Raw genomic sequence first — 21221 nt, 5'->3', positions numbered from 1 at the left:
TATTTTTTATACTTACTGCTAATAGGCTTTCTTATTTGCATATGCTAATTGATTTTAAGTATATACTTAAAGGGTTAGCTTTACATCAAAAAAGCAAAACGTTATGATGATATGCCTACATACATTTTTAGTGTAATATATTTTGTATCTTTTTGATATGTAATTTAAATTCAACATTAAAAAAAATAATAATATAGCTATTAATTTAATTTTCTGTATTATTATTATATTGTTTATTAAATTCTTATTATTATATTAAGTTAATACAAGCTTTGTGTTAGGACGGAAACCATTTTATTGTATTTATTACAAGAAATGTTCTAGGACGCTTATTTTTATAGGGATCATATTAGTTCAAAGAATGTTTTTGGAAGCTAAGTTATTTTTAAGGATAAATATTCTGTTTGGGTATTTTACTTTTTTTTTAAATTTATGTAATGATCTTAAAGATAATTTAAAAATATTTTATATAAAAAAAGTTTTATAAAAGAATTAGTATAATATAATATTATATGGTTTTAAGAAATCTATAAAAGTATTTCATAAGCTTTAAAAAAAGTATACATTTCTAATAATATTTTTTAGTTATGCGACATTTAATTAACATTAAAATAATATTAAAATAAAAAATAGTTATTCGACATTCAATAAACGTTAAAATAATATCAAAATATCTGTGGGATAGTGTTGGTTCTAAGTGAATTCAGCTTATCCAAGGGCCATGTCGATCAATCAGCACTATTACTCGAGCTTTGACCCAGAGCGGAGAGAGATCCATCGTTCAGATCCAGTTTAGGGGTTGGATCCTAACCGTGACGTGTTCGAGGCGGCGTCACCGGAAAAAAAGAGCGCAGAAGATGATCAATGGGCTCGGAGCGGCTCAGGTCGCCTCGTCTCGTCTCGCCTCGCCTCGGTCCAGTTTCAGTTCCAATTTCGGCTGTATTCGGTTTCCGATTCCCGACTTCTCGAGTTCTCCAGTTCTCGAACGGAACTGGGGGTTGGACTTGGACTGGGGGCTCGGTTAAGGCCCGCCGCTCGCCGGCAAATCAGTTCTGCTCCGATCGCGCCACTGCGCAGTACGTAACGCTCCCACCTCCGGATTCAGATACGGATTCAGATACAGATACATCTCCAGACATCTGCGACATTTCGTCGAGTGAGTGGCGCTCTTCTCTGGTTTTCTGGCCCAGGCAGTATGCTTCTTCCAAAAAAAATCTATATTAATTTTAATAAACTCTAAGATTCGTATGTGAACATTTTTTTTTTCTCGTTTACCGCACTTTGTGTCTTCTGTGTGTGAAGTAGCCTCCGAGTTGGGGCAACAAATGCAACAATGAAATGCAATTAAGCCGCTCAAATCAACAATAAATTGAGTTAAACCGCGTCAACCGTCAACTTAACAACTCCGGCAACGAGCCGAGCGAAATGTGGGTGAGAGTTGAGGGCTCCAACTTCCACGCTGCGGTGACTTTTGACCTCTGTATACCCGATTTACCCGATATACTGGGCACTCGACCCGCTGCCTTCGGCTGCTAATTAATGCAAAACGCTGGCCGGCATTTGCATGAATTTTCCGCATAACTTTAATGCCATTAATCCGCTGTGATCTTTCGTGTTTTCACTATTTCGCGCGGTTTATTCAATTTCAATTTATTTCGGTTTTTTCGCTCCGCTCGTCTAGTCCGCTCGCCGGGCGATTTAATTAACATTTTCAGTGCGCCGCCGTTGTTCCTGGTAAATATGAAATTAAAGTGCAATTAACTACTATTTTTCCTCGTTGTTCATCGCTGTTGGCCGCTCTGAACTTGCGGCCAAAGGGATTTCCGTTTATGAAAGCGACTCCGCTCGATTATTCTCCGTCCGGCGAGTGTGTTTGCATCTTAATGAGGATAAATTTGTTATGGCACACGGCCCTGGTGTTATTGTTGTGGCAGTGGGCGGTGGGCGGTGCTCGGTGGGCGTGGCCAGATGGGGGCGAGACTTATTGGCCATGCATTACGCCATGTTAATTGAAACTTGTCGCTTCGCCAGCTGATTATGCAGCCTCGGATATTGATTGGGCCATGGCCATGTCGTCCTATGGGCTTGGAGGCGGTTATAGTTTCCCCTCGCGAGGAGGAGCTGAGATCATCCTGGCCAGGATGTGGGCCCATCGATCTGGGGGCTTCGACTGAGAATGTCCATTGAACCTTTGAGCCGCATGGGAAATGAGTTGATTGCGATTTATCCAAGGGGTTAGGTGGGGCACATTCGCTGGGAAAAGTGTTTTGAGCCTCTTTTTATTTTTTGCTTTTAATATTTTCAAATTTTTTTTTTGAAATTCAGCCTAATATATATATTTATTGAAGAATTTTGGAATAACTCTTTGTTTGTTAATTTTAATTAAACAAATTGTATGTTATTTTAATTATTTTTTTTTTATTAAAAGATTGACTTTATGTAACAGCTTTCTGTTAGAAAAAAGTGTGTTATTTTTTATGTTATTTATCTATTAGATAAATATATTACAGCAATTTTCATAACTCTTTGTTTGTTAATTTTAATTAAAGCATTTTATGTTATATTATTTTTTGACCTTTTTTGATACAAGAAATTATGTTATTTTTTCTGTTATTTTATTTATTTTTTATTGAAAGATTGCCCCTATATTTTGTTAGAGAAAAGTTGTATAATATTTAATTAATTTTATCAATAAATCTAAGCTATTTTTTTAATAGATTTATGTATTTACCCGCAGTTACCATGCTGAGGAAATAAAATAATTTATTTAAATTACCCTGGATTGTATACTTTTGCCAGCTATCATTAATGTTATATGCCCATTAATTGCTTAACTTTGTGACAATAAATTGAGTATCAGCCCTAGAATTTCACATTAATTGAAGGTTTGACAGTAGTTCGGGGCGAATTGGCACATTGTAAACACAGTGCTTGCTGTCCATTAATTGGAGATGAGTTGGTATAATGATACTTTGTAAATATTTGCAAATTACAAGGTTCAGACACCTAGGCAGCGGGATTTATAGATGCCTTCAAATTGACACTGCGATGACTTGCATACCCATTACATCCATCATGTTTGAGAGTCTTTTTGGCTTTACTTAACTCTTAAATTTATTTATCAGGTGAAAAAATACCTACTAGAATAGAATTACTTTTTTATTTTACTATATTATATTTTTTATTATATTTAGGGTAACATTTTTTCTTTATTTTTATAGAGTTTTTGACGTAACTTAATTATTATATTTATTTATCAGTTAAAAATATTCCCACTATTAAGACTACTTTTATATTTTACTATATTGTATTTTATAAATATTGAAAAGTCATACTAAAATTGATTGATATTCGCAAAAATATTGGGTAAAATTATAGAGCTCTTCCCCTTTTTTCTGCATGCAAAGGCTTTTCTTTGTATACTTCGTAGTCTTTATAGACATAGACATATACTTGACTTTTTGACTTTACTTAATTTTAAAATGTATTACCAGTTAAAAATATACCCTATATTAAGACTACTTTTATATTTTGCTCTTAAATTATTACATTAAATTTATATTTTTTTTTACATAGTATACATAAGTATGGAAAATTCCTAATAAAATGTAAGGGTATTTTCCCCGTATATATAGGGTATCAAAAGATAGGTCTACCGATCTTTATCAGACTTTCGCTGTGGGACTTTCGAATTAGCACAACATGGAAATTGGCTTGTGCGCCGTACATTACTCACTGAATTGGTTCTTTGACTTTGAGACATCAAATCTAAATTTTATTTGTGCGTATTTTGCTCTCCCCTCTGTTTTCCCCCCTTTATTTTGACCCGGGTTCTGTTTTTTTTTTGTTTCAGTTTCGTTTTCGTTTTCGTTTTCAGTGAAATGCGGCGCTAAAATGTAAATTCCAGCTGGAAAGCCACGTGAATCGAGTGAACGACAGCCACTGGAAGCCAGCCTAAACAACGCGCGAACTCGGGGTGGAGGTGAGGTGCTGCTCCCTTGCTCGATGACTATGTTTTGGCACCAAAACGAAGATCACCAGCCGGATGAGGAGAGCAAACAGGCCAAGAACTCGGCACCCGCGAGGAGGCTGAACATCAGCTTCAATGTGAAGATCGCGGTGAATGTGAACACCAAGATGTCCACCACGCACATCAACCAGCCGGCGCCCTCTTCCCCAGCCCGGCGGGCGGGCTCACCGTCCCAGCCCGGCAAGATTGTGGTCCACCAGCAGAGCAGCAGCTTCGATCTCCGCCAGCAGCTGGCCCGCCTGGGTCGCCAGCTGGCCAGCGGCCAGGACGGCCACGGCGGCATATCCACCGTGCTGATCGTCAACCTGCTGCTGCTGATCCTCCTCTCGATCTGCTGCGACGTCTGCCGGTCGCACAACTTCACGCTCCACCAGAGTCCCGAGCCCGTGCCCAAGGACCAGATGGGCCTGCTGCGCCCCAAGCTGGACAGCGATGTGGTGGAGAAGGTGGCCATCTGGCACAAGCACGCCGCCGCAGCGCCGCCCAGCATCGTCGAGGGCATCGCCATTAGCAGTCGGTCTCGGGCTCCCGATCCCGCTGTTCTGCCCCCGGCGGATCAGCATCCCGGTCCGCATCCGCATCCGTATCCGCCGGAGGAGCAGCACGGAGTCGACGAGCGCATGGTCCTGGAGCGCGTCACACGGGACTGTGTCCAGCGGTGCATTGTCGAGGTGAGTTGGACATATCAATAAGTTCATTTATTCAAGGGTTATTGTTCCGGTTAGCCTATTTTAAGACCCTTTTTTCGAGTGACAGTTAAAGTAATACATAGTTTGCCATCTGTCCGATAAAACTAACTACCAGATAAGTGTGCAGTGTTTCTCTTGAATTGAAGAAGTTTCTTCTTTAACGCACATGCTAGGAATTCTTAATTATATGATATAGTTAGAAGAATAAATAATATAAGTAAGTATAAGGGAGTATAAGTATAGTATTTTAGGGACATGTGGCCTCACTTCAACCACCAGGTTTTGGTATTATTTGCGTAAAAAATACTAAAAATTATTAAAAACCTATATGGATTTGTTTTTAGCTATTTCCGATGCTTTTTATTTATTTTCTCTTGACATTGTCAGAGTAACTGAAGAGAAATAGTTAGTGCACCTCCAAAAAGTGACGTCTGCCCAATGAAAAGTGCATAGAACATGCACTTTCTCAGGGCTACGGCAAAAACATCAATCACTTGTCGCCGAAGAAAAAGCGTCACTCGGGTGCAAAATGTTTGTTTCTAGTTTTGCATGTGTCAACGATATAATCAGAAAACAATCCGAGCAAGTGTCAAGCGAGTGTGCTACATCATCACGTAGACCAGCTGCTAAAAAAAGGCGAAAACATTTTCTGTTTGGTTGTGTTTTTTTTTGCTTTTAAGAAATTTACAGACTGGTTTAGTGGGGTTGAATGAATTTCTCCGTGGCCGTTAATCCGCGCACTTGCAGCGCTAATTAAATGATATGTATAATTGAAGATCGTCAAGGCGGCGATTGCCTGGCCAGAGTTGTCACTCCAATTTGCCGGCTTGCTGAATGGCTGAATTGCTGGATGGTTGAATTGCTGGATGCTTGAATTGCTGGATGGCTTAATTGCTAGCTGGCTGGCCTGCTGAATGGCTGAATTGCTGGATGGTTGAATTGCTGAATGGCTGAATTGATGGATGGCTGGCCTGCTGGATGGCTGAATTGCTGGATAGGTGAAAAACATTTGCTGAATGGCTGAATTGATAGCTGGCTGGCATGCTGGATGGCTGAATTGCTGGTTTGCCGGCCTGCTGGCTTGCTGGCTTGCCAGATCGGGATTAGAATCTCTCTCATTACTCGGACTGTCCGGCTTTATTGCAATTTGCATACTGAGTGGGTGTGTTGTATCTGGCATCCGTGCGATGTCGCCTGCTCGCACCATCTGGCTGCCCACCCAATATTTAGTTTTGTTCCAATTCTGTATTTGTCTTTTTGCCAGTATACTACATTATTTGCCATTAATGCACGCCTGCAGCTTAATTAAAAATGCTTTTAATTATGCAACCGCCAGACTTGGACTTTTCGCTTGTTCTGTACATTTTATTCATGTTTTAATTGCAACCGGCAGAGTGCAGAGGTTGATGTGTGTAATTCGAGCTGCTTTTTGTTTGAAAAAATCCCTCTAATTGTTTGAGCTTTGTCCTCCAAATATATTTGCTGCCATTTAAGCTTGAAGTTGTTTGAGACTGATGGAAATATGGGGGACACTTATGGGGTGTGGGCAATAAATGCCACTAAAACAGCTTTCAAAGGGTAATAGTATATTAACATTGGGGATTGTTTTACCTAAATGAACCACTAAATCTAATACACTAAAACTCAAACATTTGTTCTGATTTAAGCTTAAAATTGTTTAAATGTGTATGTGGATACACCACCTAAATAGCTTTAAAATGTTTTTAAATTTGTTATTATTTATGGTCTTTTTTATTCTTAAACCTTGGTATAATAATATATAAGTAAGGTATAGGTACATCACTAAAATTCAATTCAAATTTGAATTCAAATTGTGTACAATTTTTAAAATTTATTTATTTCTTACCTTCACCTGATTAAAATGCTCAGGAATACAGCACATATAAAATAGATGAGTCTTTGTTTCGTAATCACTTCAAGTTGCTGAGTATTTGGGCAGAAAAAGCATTTCATTTGTGCAGAGAAGTGAATCGGCATTTTGGCAGCCATTTATTGTGCTGTGTAAATGTGCGGACTGTAATTACTATATTACTATTGGCAAGTGTGTAATAGGAGCTGCGTGTTAATCTGTGACTCGACTTGCACTTCATTCATTAGGAGAGCGCCATTTCAGTAATCCGCAATTCGACACTCCAGCAACACCAGCCACCGCCAATTAAAATTAATGATAACCGAGCGACCACATCTGGGATTGGGAAAATGTGGGGGAATGGGATGGAACTTAATGACCATCCTATAGAAGTGTACGGCATCATCAGTATTTCTAGCTCAAGAACTTGTATCCCAAAAGCTCTGATGTTTTATTAAAATAAAATAGAAAAAACGCTATTATTATGATGCACCACGTTCTATTTTTTGATTAACATCATCATCTGTATTTCCATCTCAGGAACTTCTCTGCCAAAAGTTCTGATGTTTTATTAAAATAAAATAGAAAAAATCATATTGGTTATAGGTATTTAAAGTTTTTATTGCTCAGCGATTTTCTCGAATTCGTTCAACTTCCCACAATTAAATCGTTTAGAGTCCAGAATGTGTGCCAAGCTCAACTATCTTTTAATTGTGGCAATTCCAGATTTTTAATTGCCCCTTAATTCGCATTCGAGTTGCCATTATGACTCCGGCAAATCGTTAAAGCCGGTCACTTATCCCTGGCACAAACTAGAGCAATCCCCCATGTGCAACCATTAACTGGATTTCACGTAGCCCAGAAAGGCGATGCGAACAAAAGAAATTTTATTAGGATGTTTTGCCTTGTTGGAATCGAGAGTGAGCAAAATGTTTAGTCAATTTGTGTGTGCGGGTATTTGTAGGTGGCCCCACAACTGGCGCCCAATTGATAGGAGTGATGGCTGAAAAATGGGCATTTTAAAGTCATATGGTTGTAGTTTGTGGTTTGATTGGAAATCAATTTATTTTAGTGATTTTGGAAATAGTTTGGGCAAACTATATTTGTCATATATTTTTTAGATTTTAAGATGAACGCTTTAAACTAAAAGATGAACGCTTTAAACTAAAAAGCAGTGGTTTTACCTAAATGAAATGCATTAAAAAAAAACAAAAATTTCATTTTTTAAAGAGTGCTTTTTCTTAACTTTATTTCTGGTTAGGAAATCTATAAAAATTGTATTTTAAATACATTTAAAATAATATATTTTTAAATTTTAAATATTAAGTGCCATATATGTTATTAAATACATTTTACAGAAACACAAGACAGTTGCTTTTTTTTATTTAAGAACTTTCTTATTAAATTTTGGTTCAGTTGGGTAATTAAATATTCGAGCGATCTTAAAAGCTTAATAAAAATTTACATGTTGTACTAAAAGATCTTAAAAGCAAATATTTTTAAAATTTGTAAAGTAAATACATTTTGAAGAAATTATTTTTTATTATTATTTTATGTGTTGTACTTTTTATAAATCATTTTCTTTTCCACAACAATTTTGATTCTTATTGATTTAACTAGGAAAGAGGTATGATTAGGTGGGGTAATCTATAAAAATTATATATTCCAGTCTTATAAAATGTAGATCTTTTTAGCAACCTTACTTATCAAAAGCTATATATATTGTTAAATTGAGAGGTAAAAAGATAGTAAAAGATTTTTAACCAACAACTCGAAAGATATCTTTAGAGTTAAGTAAGAGTTTTTTGGTTCGGTTGGATAATCCATATAGTTAATATACTTAGGGGATATAAAATCATATTTTTGTACGATTTAGAACTACTACGATTTGATGCGCTGCTGTGCGAGCCCGCCTGCCCATCAGCTCACAAGTGAATTTTCTTCGGCTCGCTTTTCCAGAGCCTGACGGCAGCAACAACAATGGCTCAGTAATGGTGTCAATAACACACCAACCCAGTCTGGCGGCCTTCCACCGCCCCGCCCCCCTGGGTGTGTGTACCAGTGTGTGTGAGTGGGTCGGTTTCCGAGTTAATGTAATAGAAATTGTACAACAAAAGATGAGCAATGACGACATGAAAACCCCCAATGCCAATTAGTCTCGAGCCCCAGGCCCAGGCTTTCGTCTTTATTTCGCCTCTCGTTTTTCCCTCTTTTTTTTTGGGGGGGTGGGGGGTGTGAGGGAAAGCGGAAAGAGCTCTCACTCTGAAGAGCTATTTCTGTTTGTGAAAAAGCCAATCAAGCTAAATTAATAAAATATTACGTAGAATTCTAAATTAAATTGACGCGTGTGCGAAAAAAGGAAAGTACAAACACCGGAAAAATACTCTGTGTGTGTGTGGCTGAATGGGGAAAATCCAAAACCAAAGCCAAGTCCAAATCTGTGTGCGTGAGGGGAAATCCCCTGGTAATTACTAGTCCATTTAGCTGGTAAAAGGCAACACAATTAACAAAGTTGGCCATTTTAAGGAGTTCGTAATTGCGGCAGGGGCAGTTCCAAATGCGCTAAATTGTGTTTTAAGTACTTGCTTTTGCTTTTTTTGGAAAGCAATTCAAAGGATTGTGCAATTCCTCGTAAGAAACCTTAGAAGAGATTAGTTTTCTTAGAAGAAAAATGTGTAAAAATGTAGCTAAGAACCATTAAAGAATATTCGAGAGCATTGGATTGCAGGATGGCATTTCTATTTGAAAACAAATACATTTATTTTAACATATTTTTCAAAAAAATTAAGGAAAAGAAAAAAATGTTTACTTCACCCCGAAAAAAACCTCAGTAGAGATTAGTTTTCCTCACAAGAAAAATGTTTAAATATGTAATAAAGAACAATTAAAAAAGTATATGCATGCATTTAATATAATATTCGAGGCCATTTGGTTGTAGGGCAGCATTTCTAAATTAAAAAATTAATTTATTTTAACATATATTCAAAAAATTAAAGAAAAACTTATTTACTTGACGTAGAAAAAATTAAGAACAAGCTTAAGACAGTTAAGATACGAGTATGTTTCAAGCAATAAAACATTAGGCCAAATAAATTTATTAGATACGTTTAGAATTTTAAAGAAATTTAATTTGTGTACTAAATGAAATGTTTTAAGGTTTCTTCATAAAATTAAATTGGCCCTATAAATTAAAATGTTCGTATTTACTCTAAGTTCATATTTTGTTAGCTAAACATTACTTGGCATTTTTTTATTTATACTAAAAATGTTGTTTTACCTTTTATCAAATTTGTTTGCCTACTTTTATTTCTTTTTTATCGGCTTGTTGGGCCTCTTTAGAAATGTTTTTTAGTGCCCAGTGAATAGGTTTAAATGTATAATTCGATCATCTGCGAGTTTTGCATGGTTGACCCCGTTTTGAGGGTATGCAAATTCCATTTTTGGCCCGCGACATCTTCAGGGCTCACGTGGAAAACTTGTTTCTCTGAAATTTATGCAATGCCAGCGGTTCTCGGAAATCTAATTTCAATGCGAAAAGAAGAGATATACACATGAATATGTAAACAAAGCCCATTTAATCGAGAGTATATATCCGTTTATGTTATGTGCGAAGCTCGATTTGTCTTTCCCCGCTCCCCAATGATAATTGATCGAAATAATTGAGCCATTGGCATTGGCACGGAATTCGCAATTGTTTCAGATATGTGGTCATCTGGCTTTTTCCCACACAAACTTACCACAATTTCCGTTCCCAAGGGTCGAAAAAAAGAGAGGTACACTAATTGCTTTCACATTTTAAACAATTCTTTTTCACTTTCCAGGAGGATCTGTTTCTGGACGAGTTTGGCATACAATGCGAGAAGGCGGACAACGGCGAGAAGTGCTACAAAACACGAGTAAGTCAGAGACTCCGGGGAGCCACAAATGAAATGGGATAGCGATGAGGCGGGCCCTCGGGTAACCCGATATCTCTTTCGGCGTCAAGGGTTAACCACTTGGGTTTTGGGGAACCCAATTCGGGATCAATTGGACACGAACTCAAAGTGCATTATCCGCTGCCAGTCGTGCTCCTTCTCCAAGCAGCTGAGGAAGCCATCGAACAGGATCTTCATGATCATCCTGGGCTCCTTTCGCACTCCCCCTTTCCGCGGATTCCTCGTGGGCACTATCTTCAGCGTGGGATTATCCATTAGGGGTAATTTGGCACTCTACGATCAATTTTAGGAGCTCTTTGCGTGGCTATAAAGTGGTCAACAATCGAAATTTTGTATAGATTTAATATTGTTAAAGAAAAATTTTTGGCATATAAAACAAAGTCAGTAGCAAAAAACAGGTTCTGAATGTGTTCTATCTCTTGTCATTTAGGAACCGGTTCTTAAGAGAATGTCTTCAGAAGCATTCCTCAGGGAAAAAAGATTCTAGTGTACGATTAAGCTTAACTTGACAGAAAGTTTATATTGTAAACCATATTAATATTTAATTCAAATTAGATTGGGAAGATATTTATCAATTAATATCAATTAATCAATCAATAAAAGTATTTATCCATTCCATTCCATTTCTTTCTTTCTTTTTCCTCAGTGCACCAAGGGCTGCGCCCAGTGGTATCGCGCCCTCAAGGACCTGGAATCCTGCCAGGACGCCTGCGTAAGTGGCAGCCCATCATCCACTAATCCCTTCCAGAACGCAAGTCCCCTTACCCCACCCCCACCCGCACCCGCACCCACACCCTCGTCCAGCTCCAGTCTGACCCCGATCGTTGTTTCCCCTTTTGGCCCGCCCGCAGATGTCGTTGCAGTTCAACCCGTACGACATGCCCTGCATCGGTGCCTGCGAGATGGCCCAGCGGGACTACTGGCACCTCCAGCGCCTGGCCATCAGCCACCTGGTGGAGCGCACGCAGCCCCAGCTGGAGCGGGCTCCGCGGCCCGATGGACAGGCCACGCCGCTCACCATCCGCTGGGCGATGCACTTCCCGGAGCACTACCTGACCAGCCGGCCCTTCAACATCCAGTACCAGTATGTGGATCACCATGGCCTGGAGCAGGAGCAGGACCTCGGGCTGGAGGATCAGGAGTCCGGCGAGGGGGGCTCCAGCGCCTGGTTCAATCTGGCTGACTACGACTGCGATGAGTACTTCGTCTGCGAGATTCTGGAGGCCCTCATTCCCTACACCCAGTACAGGGTAAGTTTTACGAGGTGTCCTTGGTAATAGGATTTAATGTATATATATTATGCAGTTCCGCTTCGAGTTGCCCTTCGGCGAAAACATGGATGAGGTGCTCTACTCCCCGGCCACGCCCGCCTATCAAACGCCTCCGGAGGGCGCCCCCATCTCGGCTCCGGTCATCGAGCACCTGCTGGGTCTGGACGACAGCCACCTGGCGGTTCACTGGCATCCGGGTCGCTTCACCAATGGTCCCGTCGAGGGGTACCGCCTGCGCTTGAGCTCCGCTGGGGGAAACCACACAACTGAGCAGGTAAGTCATTCATGTTTAATTTAAAAAATATTTATACTCGGAAAAAACTCTTTCCTAAAAACGTTCTTTCAATATCGAATAAATAATAAGAGTAAATCAAGAATATTTCTTCTTGAAAAAAAAAGCAAACTAAATCTTAAATTGAGCATATTATCGTTTCGTAAAAGTTCTTTTTCGATAAACTAAGACTAAAATCATCCGTAATAAAATATAGCTTGTTCTCAAACAAAATTCGAGAGTATTTTCTTCCTGATTTCAAGAACGGTTATTTTTAAGAAGGGAAAAAGCATAATCTTAAATTAAGAACGTTGTCGGCTTGCCAGAGTACTTTTGTCTTGAAAAGCAAAATCAAGACCAATTTCATCTCTATTTTAAGAGCGTTTCATCTCAAAAAACCAAGCCAAGAATAGATTTTTGTCGATTTCAAGAACTTTTCTTCTCAAAAGTTGACTATTTCCTGAACTTAACTCTTCCATTGATTAGTAATTTATTCTGATATTTCCCAAACTTAGCTGGTTCCAGCGGGGCGTGGTAGCTTCATCTTCTCCCAGCTGCAGGCGGGAACCAACTACACCCTGGAGCTGACGATGATCAATAAGCAGGGCGAGGGTCCGGTGGCCAAGGGCTTTGTGGAAACCCTCGCCCCCCGACATGATAAGCCCGTGAAGGACTTAACCGAAGGCGTCCTGCTGGCCGGACAAAGGGCTGTGATGTGGCAGTCCCTGGAGCCGGCCGGGGAGAGCTCGATGATCTACCAGTCGCAGGAGGAACTGGCCGATGTGGCCTGGTCCCAGCAGGAGCAACAATTGTGGCTCCTCAATGTCCATGGCGAGTTGCGCAGGTAACTGGGGCTTTGGGATATAAATCGGTAGCTATTATAATAGTAATCTTTATCTTCCAGCCTAAAATTTGACTCGGGACAGATGGTGAGTCCGGCCCAGAAGCTGAAGTTGGACTTGGGAAACATCTCCGCCAGTGGACGACTGATGCCCCGTCGACTGACCTTCGACTGGCTGCGTCACCGACTGTACTTCGCCATGGAGTCGCTGGACCGTAACCAATCCAAGTTCCAGATTATAAGCACGGACTTGGAGGGCGGAACGGCTGAGGAAGCGGGTGCATCCTTCGATCTGCCGGTGGAGCAGCTGGAAGTGGATGCTCTGAATGGCTGGATCTTCTGGCGCAACGAGGAGGCCCTGTGGCGTCAGGACCTGCATGGCCGAATGGTCTATCGCCTGGTGAGGATTAGGCAGCCTGGCCGGTTCGTTGTCCAGCCTCAGCACTTCCTCATCCGTCTGATGCTGCCGCAGGAAGGGAAATTCCTGGAGCTGAGCTACGACGGTGGCTTCAAGCATCCACTGCCACTGCCCCAGCATCCAAGTGGTTCATCCTCCGTCTGGGCCACCTTTGCCCTGCTGGGCAGCTCCCTGCTCCTCCCCGAGGCGGGTCAGCTCAACCTGGTTGGGGGTCAGGGAGTCAGCGCTTCCTGGCCACTGAAGAACTTGCCCGACTGCTGGGCTGTGATACTCCTGGTGGCGGATAGCCAACCCTTGACCAGTGCCGGTGGCAAACCCCACAGCCTGCAAGCTCTGTTGGGCGCCCAGGCGGCCAAGATCTCGTGGAAGGAGCCGGAGAGGAATCCCTACCAATCCGCGGATGCCGCCCGCAACTGGAGCTACGAACTGGAGGTCCTCGACGTGGCCAGCCAGAGTGCCTTCAGCATCCGGAACATTCGAGGACCCTTCTTTGGCCTGCAGCGTCTGCAGCCCGACAATCTCTACCAGCTGCGGGTGAGGGCCATGAGCGCGGATGGAGAGCCGGGGGAGTGGACGGAACCACTGGCTGCCCGCACCTGGCCACTGGGTCCCCATCGACTGAGGTGGTCCAGCCGGGAGGGAAAGCTGCTGCAGACCGACGAACTGGGCGAGGGACTGGAGGTGCAGCGGGAACACTTGGAGCGCCTGCCCGGACCCATGACCATGGTGAACGAGAGCGTGGGCTACTTTGTCAGTGGCGAGGGGCTGCTGCACTGCATCAACCTGGTGCACAGCCAGTGGGGATGCCCCATGGCGGAGCCATTGCAGCATGTCGGTTCGGTGACCTACGACTGGCGGGGCGGCAGAGTCTACTGGACGGATCTGGCCAGGAATTGTGTGGTGCGCATGGATCCCTGGTCGGGCAGTCGAGAGCTGCTGCCCATCTTCGAAGCCCGCTCCCTGGCCCTGGACTCGCGGCACGGTCACCTCTACTACGCCACCAGCTCGCAGCTCTCGCGCCATGGATCCATGCCCGAGGAGTCGGCGTCCTACTACAAGGTCAATGGGCTGGAGGGCAGCATCGCCTCCTTTGTCCTGGACACCCAGCAGGAGCAGCTCTACTGGCTGGTGGGCCGTGCTGGCACACTGCGTCTCTATCGTGCTCCCCTGGCCGCAGACCGCGAGGCACTGCATCTGGTCCACGAACTGAAGGGTGGCGTCCAGGCTGTTCCCCAGAGCTTGCAGCTCCTGCGACCGCTGGGTGCCCTTCTCTGGCTGGAGCAGAGTGGCAGGAGGGCGCGATTGGTGCGCTTGGCTGCTCCCGAGGATGTGATGGAGGTACCAACTCCGGATGCGGCTTCTCCCGCCTCCGCTCTGCAGTTGCTGGACCAGCAGCCTCTGCCTCCGCCGGATGAGGGGGTTATTCCTCAGACAGTGGCTCCGGATACCGTGCGCCTGGATGATGGCCACTGGGATGACTTCCACGTGCGCTGGCAGCCCTCGACGTCCGGTGGCAACCACAGCGTCTCGTATAGACTGCTGCTCGAGTTCGGCCAGAGACTGCAGACCCTGGACCTGACCACTCCCTTTGCCCGACTCACCCAGCTGCCGCAGGCGCAGCTGCAGCTGAGGATCAGCATCACGCCGCGGACCGCCTGGCGCAGCGGGCAAACCACTCGGGTGCAGCTCACCACGCCGCCGGCGGCACCCAGTCAACCGCGTCGCCTCCGGGTCTTCGTGGAGCGCATGGCCACTGCCCTCCAGGAGGCCAATGTGAGCGCGCTGCTCCGCTGGGATGCCCCGGAGCAGGGTCAGGAGGCGCCGGTGCAGGCGCTGGAATACCACATCAGCTGCTGGCTGGGCTCCGAGCTGCACGAGGAGCTGCGCCTCAACCAGAGTGCCCTGGAGGCCCGCGTGGAGCACCTGCAGCCGGATCAGACCTACCACTTCCAGGTGGAGGCGCGTGTGGCGGCCACGGGCGCCGCAGCCGGAGCAGCCAGCCATGCCCTCCATGTGGCTCCTGAAGTTCAGGCAGTGCCACGCCTACTCTACGCCAATGCGGAGTTCATTGGCGAACTGGATCTGGACACCAGGAATCGCCGCCGGCTGGTGCACACCGCCAGTCCGGTGGAGCATCTGGCTGTGATCGAGGGGGAGCAGCGATTGCTGTGGGTCAACGAGCATGTGGAGCTGCTGACCCATGTACCAGGCGCCGCGCCGGCCAAGCTGGCCAGGATGCGGGCCGAGGTCTTGGCCCTCACCGTGGACTGGGTGCAGCGCATCGTATACTGGGCGGAACTGGATGCGAGTGCCAGCCAGGCGGCGGTGATCTATCGCCTGGATCTGTGCAACTTCGAGGGCAAGATCCTGCAGGGCGACCGGGTGTGGAGCACTGCCAGTGGTCGTCTGCTCAAGGATCTGGTGGCCCTGCCCCAGGCTCACTCTTTGCTCTGGTTGGAGTACGAGCAGGGATCGCCAAGGAACGGTTCCCTGAGGGGCAGGAACCTCACCGACGGCTCTGAGCTGGAACTGACCACCTTGCAGCCACTGATCCACCTGCATGCGGGTAGCTTGGAGCCCGGTTCGGAGACCCTCAATTTGGTGGACCACCAGGGCAAGCTGTGCGTCTACGATGTGGCCCGCCAGCTGTGCACGGCCAGCGCCCTGCGGGCCCAGCTCAGTTTGCTGGGCGAGGACTCCCTTGCCATGGGACAGCTGGCGCAGGACTCGGGTTACCTCTACGCCCTGAAGAACTGGAGCATTCGGGCCTATGGTCGCCGGCGCCAGCAGCTGGAGTACATGGTGGAACTGGAGCCGGAGGAAGTGCGTCTGCTCCAGGCGCACAACTATCAGGCCTATCCGCCCAGGAGTTGCCTACTACTTCCTCCAGTTGGAGGATCCTTTTTGGAGGCAGACAAATGCGAGGAGCAGGGATGTCAGCTCCATCTGCCCTTGATCAAAGCCTCCAAAGATTGTACACAGCCCATTCCCGGTGTGAGATACCAACTTAATCTCACATTGGCCAAGGAGCAGGGCTCCCAGGAGGAGCAGAACGAGCAGCAGGAGCAGCGGGAGGATGAGCCCCTGGCCCAGTGGCTGGTGGGGGCTGGGGAATCCTTGAACATCACCGATCTCCTGCCCTTCACCCGATACCGTTTGGTGGGAATCCTGACCAGCTATTACCAAACCAAGTTGGGACTACCCCCACTCGCCCTGCCCCCGCTGGAGCTCCTCACGGCCTCGGCCACGCCTTCGGCTCCCAGGAACTTTAGTGTGCGTGTGCTGAGCCCGCGGGAGCTGGAGGTCAGTTGGCTGCCACCGAAGCAGCTGAGAAGTGAAAGTGTCTACTACACGCTCCACTGGCAACAGGAGGTGGATGGCGAAGATGGTGAAGCTGGCCAGGATGGTGGGCTGGGGAAGCCCCAGGAGCGGCGACTGGAGGCGGCGGGCAGCCATCGGCTGAGCGGCATCAAGCCGGGATCAGGCTATCTGCTCTGGGTTCTGGCCCATGCCACGCCCACCAAGAGCAACAGCAGTGGGCGGCTGCATGTGCGCAGCTTTGCGGAGTTGCCGGAACTGCAGCTCCTGGAGCTGGGACCCTATTCCCTGAGTCTCAGCTGGGCGGGAACACCGGACCCATTGGGTTCCCTGCAGCTCGAGTGCCGTTCGCCGGGCGAGCAATTGCGTCGGAATGTGGCTGGGAACCACACGAGGATGGTGGTGGAGCCACTGCAGCCGCGGACTCGCTACCAATGTCGCCTGCTCCTGGTCTATGCGGCCACCCCGGGAGCTCCACTTTACCACGGCAAAGTGGAGGTCTACGAGACTCTTGGGGATGCCCCCAGTCAGCCGGGAAAGCCCCAGCTGGAGCACATTGCCGAGGAGGTGTTCCGCGTCACCTGGACACCGGCTCGAGGGAATGGAGCACCCATTGCCCTGTACAACTTGGAGGCTTTGCAGGCGCGGAGAACCGACATTCGCCGGCGGCGCAGGAGAAGGCGTCGAGACAGCGGTGGCTCGTTGGAGCAACTGCCCTGGGCCGAGGAGCCGGTGGTCGTGGAGGATCAGTGGCTGGACTTCTGCAACACCACCGAGCTGAGTTGCATCGTGAAGAGCCTGCACTCGAGCAGGTTGCTCCTCTTCCGGGTGCGCGCAAGGAGTCTGGAGCACGGATGGGGTCCCTACAGCGAGGAGAGCGAGCGCGTGGCGGAGCCCTTCGTCTCGCCGGAGAAGCGTGGATCCCTGGTCCTGGCCATCATTGCGCCGGCGGCCATCGTCTCCAGCTGCGTCCTGGCCTTGGTCCTTGTGAGAAAAGGTATGGAAATTCCTTTGAAGTGCCCACATATTCCTATTTCTTTCCATATTCCTCGAAATTAGTTCAAAAGCGTCGTCTGCGCGCCAAGAAGCTGCTCCAGCAGAGCCGTCCCAGCATCTGGAGCAACCTGTCCACCCTGCAGACGCAGCAGCAGCTCCTGGCCGCCAGGAATCGCGCCTTCTCCACCACCCTGAGTGATGCGGACATCGCCCTGCTGCCCCAGATCAATTGGAGTCAACTGAAGCTGCTCCGATTCCTGGGCAGCGGAGCCTTCGGCGAGGTCTACGAGGGTCAGTTGCAGACGGAGGACTCCGAGGAGCCGCAGCGGGTGGCCATTAAGGTGAGTTGTCTGGCCGGAAGAGTGGCAACCTCAATCATCCGTGCATCCCCTAGAGCCTGCGAAAGGGAGCCAGCGAGTTCGCGGAGCTGCTCCAGGAGGCCCAGCTGATGAGCAACTTCAAGCACGAGAACATCGTCTGCCTGGTGGGGATCTGCTTCGACACCGAGTCCATCTCCCTGATCATGGAGCACATGGAGGCGGGCGATCTGCTGAGCTACCTACGAGCCGCTCGAACCACCAGCATGCAGGTAAACTCACTTAGGCTATTATAATATCAGAGAGATCTTTGAAATCCATATGCTTCCATTTCAGGATGCACAGCCCCTGGCTGGGCTGTCGCTCTCCGAGCTGCTGGCCATGTGCATCGATGTGGCCAATGGCTGCAGCTACCTGGAGGACATGCACTTCGTGCATCGCGACCTGGCCTGCCGGAACTGCTTGGTCACGGAGGCGGCGGGCGGGCCGACGGATCGGCGGCGGACCGTGAAGATCGGCGACTTTGGACTGGCGCGGGACATCTACAAGAGCGACTACTACCGCAAGGAGGGCGAGGGCCTGCTGCCGGTGCGCTGGATGTCGCCGGAGAGCCTGGTGGACGGCCTGTTCACCACCCAGTCGGATGTGTGGGCCTTCGGCGTCCTCTGCTGGGAGATCCTCACGCTGGGCCAGCAGCCCTATGCGGCGCGGAACAACTTCGAGGTGCTGGCCCACGTCAAGGAGGGCGGACGCCTCCAGCAGCCGCCCATGTGCCCGGAGAAGCTGTAAGTCCTGGTCTGGACCTGGTCTGAGTACATATATTTACTAATCCCCCCGTTCACCAGCTATGCCCTGCTCCTCCACTGCTGGCGCACTGATCCCTGGGAGCGGCCCAGCTTCCGGCGCTGCTACAACAGCCTGCACGCCATCAGCACCGACCTGCGGCGCAGCCAAATGGCCTCCAGTGCGGCGGAGTGCAAGCCGGAGGCCAAGGTGCGGTTCGATGGAGAGTCGCAGGAGCCAAGGGCTCCGGAGAATCTATCGCTGAGGGAAGTCCCCCTGAAGGACAAACAGCTGTATGCCAACGAGGGCGTCTCCCGGCTCTGAGCGGGGGAATCCCCCTCGACCTTTCACAACCCACGTCTCAAACGATCTAGCTTTCCGGTTAATCTAAGGCTAACTTTAATGCAGAATATTAATGGACTAAGTTGTGTTTTTTGTATAATGGAACCTTGGGTTCTATTTTCGGAGATATTTATTTATTTGTAATAGCCAACGAATGGCGCCATTTTAATATATTATTATATTTTGGTACAAGCTACGGGTTTATAAATGTTTTTGGCATGTTCTAAAAATCCTATTTTACCTTTTTTTTCATTAAAAAAACATAGGCAATCTGAAGCCTTTTTTGAAATGTTTATATAATATAATTATAGTAATATAAATTAATTTAGAGGTTTTTAAAGAGCAACTCCCCTAACACATCAATTTTTCCGGACCTCGTTTTCATTGTAATTCCCAATCTAATTCCACTCAAGACTATGCTTAATTTTATTGAATTTGCCGAGTTTTTAATGTGACTTGGCCAGAAAAAGTTTGGCTCGGCGGCTTTTATTTTCATCATTTTCCTTTGTGTTTCCTTTGGCGCGGCTTTCCCGGGGAAAGTACAATCAAATTAAATGTGCGCGTTGGTGTAAAAGTTTGGCGATACTCTTAGGGCCAGGGAACAATGGCAGGGTCTTAGACGCGGACCTATAAATAGAGCTGAGTTAAGGTAGCGTTCTTGAAGGTCGCCCTTTAACTAATCACCGCAGGTGAAAGAGGCACTGGGGCCTGGGAGCGGGGGAAGCCCCGACGAACTTTCTCCCTTACACGCACGCACGCACACGCACACGCACACATGCACACTCCCACACCCACACCCACACCCATACACCCACGGCCAGGCTTCTACAAACATGCAGATTTGTCAAATGTTTTGACAAACTTTTCCTCCTCGCATCGCATTACACAAAAGCCTCAAAGTGGGCCATTGGCGGAGGAGCGGCTGTGGGCGGTGGATAAATCAAAAATTGTAAATAGCAGCACATAAATCGATTACCTTTGCCAGGCTCTCGTTAACCCACGAAGAGCGGAACATAAATAAACCATTTTTAATATGCGAATAAGCAGCTTTACTTTTTGCAAAGCCCTATCTCGGGGTATCTGGTATCAGGCTATCGCGAATATTAATATTTTAAAAACACATTTTTAGTTATAACCTAGTAATTCTTTAATAAAAATTATTTAATAAAAATAATAGCGCTTTAAACTAAAAATACTTTTACTTTTTATCAAGCAAACCTCATTTGAGGTGTTAAATGTGGTTAAAAAATCAGTGACGATCCAATATTTTGAATTTCCACCCAAAACAGAGTAGAATTTTGGACGAAACAAAAAAAGTAATGGTCCAAAAATGGAATGCCATACCTTGTTGAACTCGTAATAAAATTCCAAATCATCTGGCGTTTACAGCTAAAAAATTTAATTTTTGACCCATTTTCGCAAAAAAAGTCGCGTTTCAACAAAACTTTGCAAGTTTTAGCGACCTTCACAGTCGAGAGGTTGCAAAGTACTAGCTGTTTATTTAAAAAAAAGAAAGAAATGTAATGTTTTTGATAAGCCTTTCCATATTTTTGTGAATTCCTTACCCATATGTCCTGAAAAAGGGGCACAATATGGTCACTGACACGATAAGGGCAGGAGCTGTTTCTCGAAAACAGCCGAACTTCTGCATGCATATCTCCATCCCTCTCGCTCTCCCTTAAGCTGAGTAAAGCGAGGCTGATAGTCACGGCCCGCGAGTTAAGCGTTTTTTCTTGTTATTTCTTAAATCATAAGGGGTCTTACTTTTTGGTGTGTATTTTTTAAATTATATTTTGGTTTTGCAGAGTTAAAACGCAAGGACTTTGATTTTTTATTTTATAGAGTATTTAAGGGGCCACAAAACGGCTTTATTCGCCAACAAAACTCCTTGGGTTTTTCTCTTTTCCCGTAACTGCCCTTTGCGTGCCTCTGCTTGCACCCGCCCCCGAGATTTCCATTTTCATTGTGAAACGGGAGCTGGCTTCAAGGTGACTTGCCATTGATTTCGCTTATTATTATGGATGTTTTTTCTTCTTTGCACTCCCTCCACTTTTTTCCCCATTTTTTGGGCGGCAAGGTGCTCCTTGGCCTTTGCCCTTTGAGCCTTAGAGCGCGGCAAGGATTTAATTTTATGGCCCCC

At 46.2% G+C, this 21221-nt stretch overlaps 1 protein-coding gene across 6 annotated transcripts; it reads left to right on the top strand.

Moving 5' to 3' along the window:
* Positions 1–571: 571 nt before the first annotated feature.
* On the top strand, positions 572–19316 carry LOC108025813 (protein sevenless). Of its 6 annotated transcripts, none has more exons than XM_017096461.3 (12): positions 572–1156; positions 3878–4701; positions 10411–10485; positions 11171–11236; positions 11376–11774; positions 11830–12069; positions 12582–12910; positions 12971–17640; positions 17703–17980; positions 18034–18228; positions 18293–18741; positions 18802–19316. In XM_017096461.3, the coding sequence occupies exons 2-12, from the start codon at positions 4006–4008 to the stop codon at positions 19061–19063; spliced, it is 7659 nt and encodes a 2552-aa protein (XP_016951950.1). In that variant the 5' UTR covers positions 572–1156; positions 3878–4005; the 3' UTR covers positions 19064–19316. The 6 variants fall into 6 exon arrangements, with proteins under 6 accessions (XP_016951950.1, XP_043948798.1, XP_043948801.1 ...); XM_044092863.2 differs by having other exon boundaries at positions 3854–4701; XM_044092866.2 differs by having other exon boundaries at positions 572–1193.
* Positions 19317–21221: the final 1905 nt, after the last annotated feature.

This window comes from Drosophila biarmipes, chromosome X (genome assembly GCF_025231255.1).
Source record: "Drosophila biarmipes strain raj3 chromosome X, RU_DBia_V1.1, whole genome shotgun sequence".
NCBI classification, from domain to species: domain Eukaryota; kingdom Metazoa; phylum Arthropoda; class Insecta; order Diptera; family Drosophilidae; genus Drosophila; species Drosophila biarmipes.
Note: the sequence above shows the minus strand (reverse complement) of the source record. Positions and strands in the feature narration are given on the sequence as shown.

What these genes read in the sequence shown, in the direction of transcription:
- LOC108025813 (XM_017096461.3), top strand. Translation starts at nt 4,006, where the DNA reads ATGACTATGTTTTGGCACCAAAACGAAGATCACCAGCCGGATGAGGAG. An exon ending in GAAACCACACAACTGAGCAG is followed by an intron (nt 12,070 to 12,581) that starts GTAAGTCATTCA and finishes TCCCAAACTTAG; the next exon opens with CTGGTTCCAGCGGGGCGTGG. An exon ending in GTCCATGGCGAGTTGCGCAG is followed by an intron (nt 12,911 to 12,970) that starts GTAACTGGGGCT and finishes TTTATCTTCCAG; the next exon opens with CCTAAAATTTGACTCGGGAC.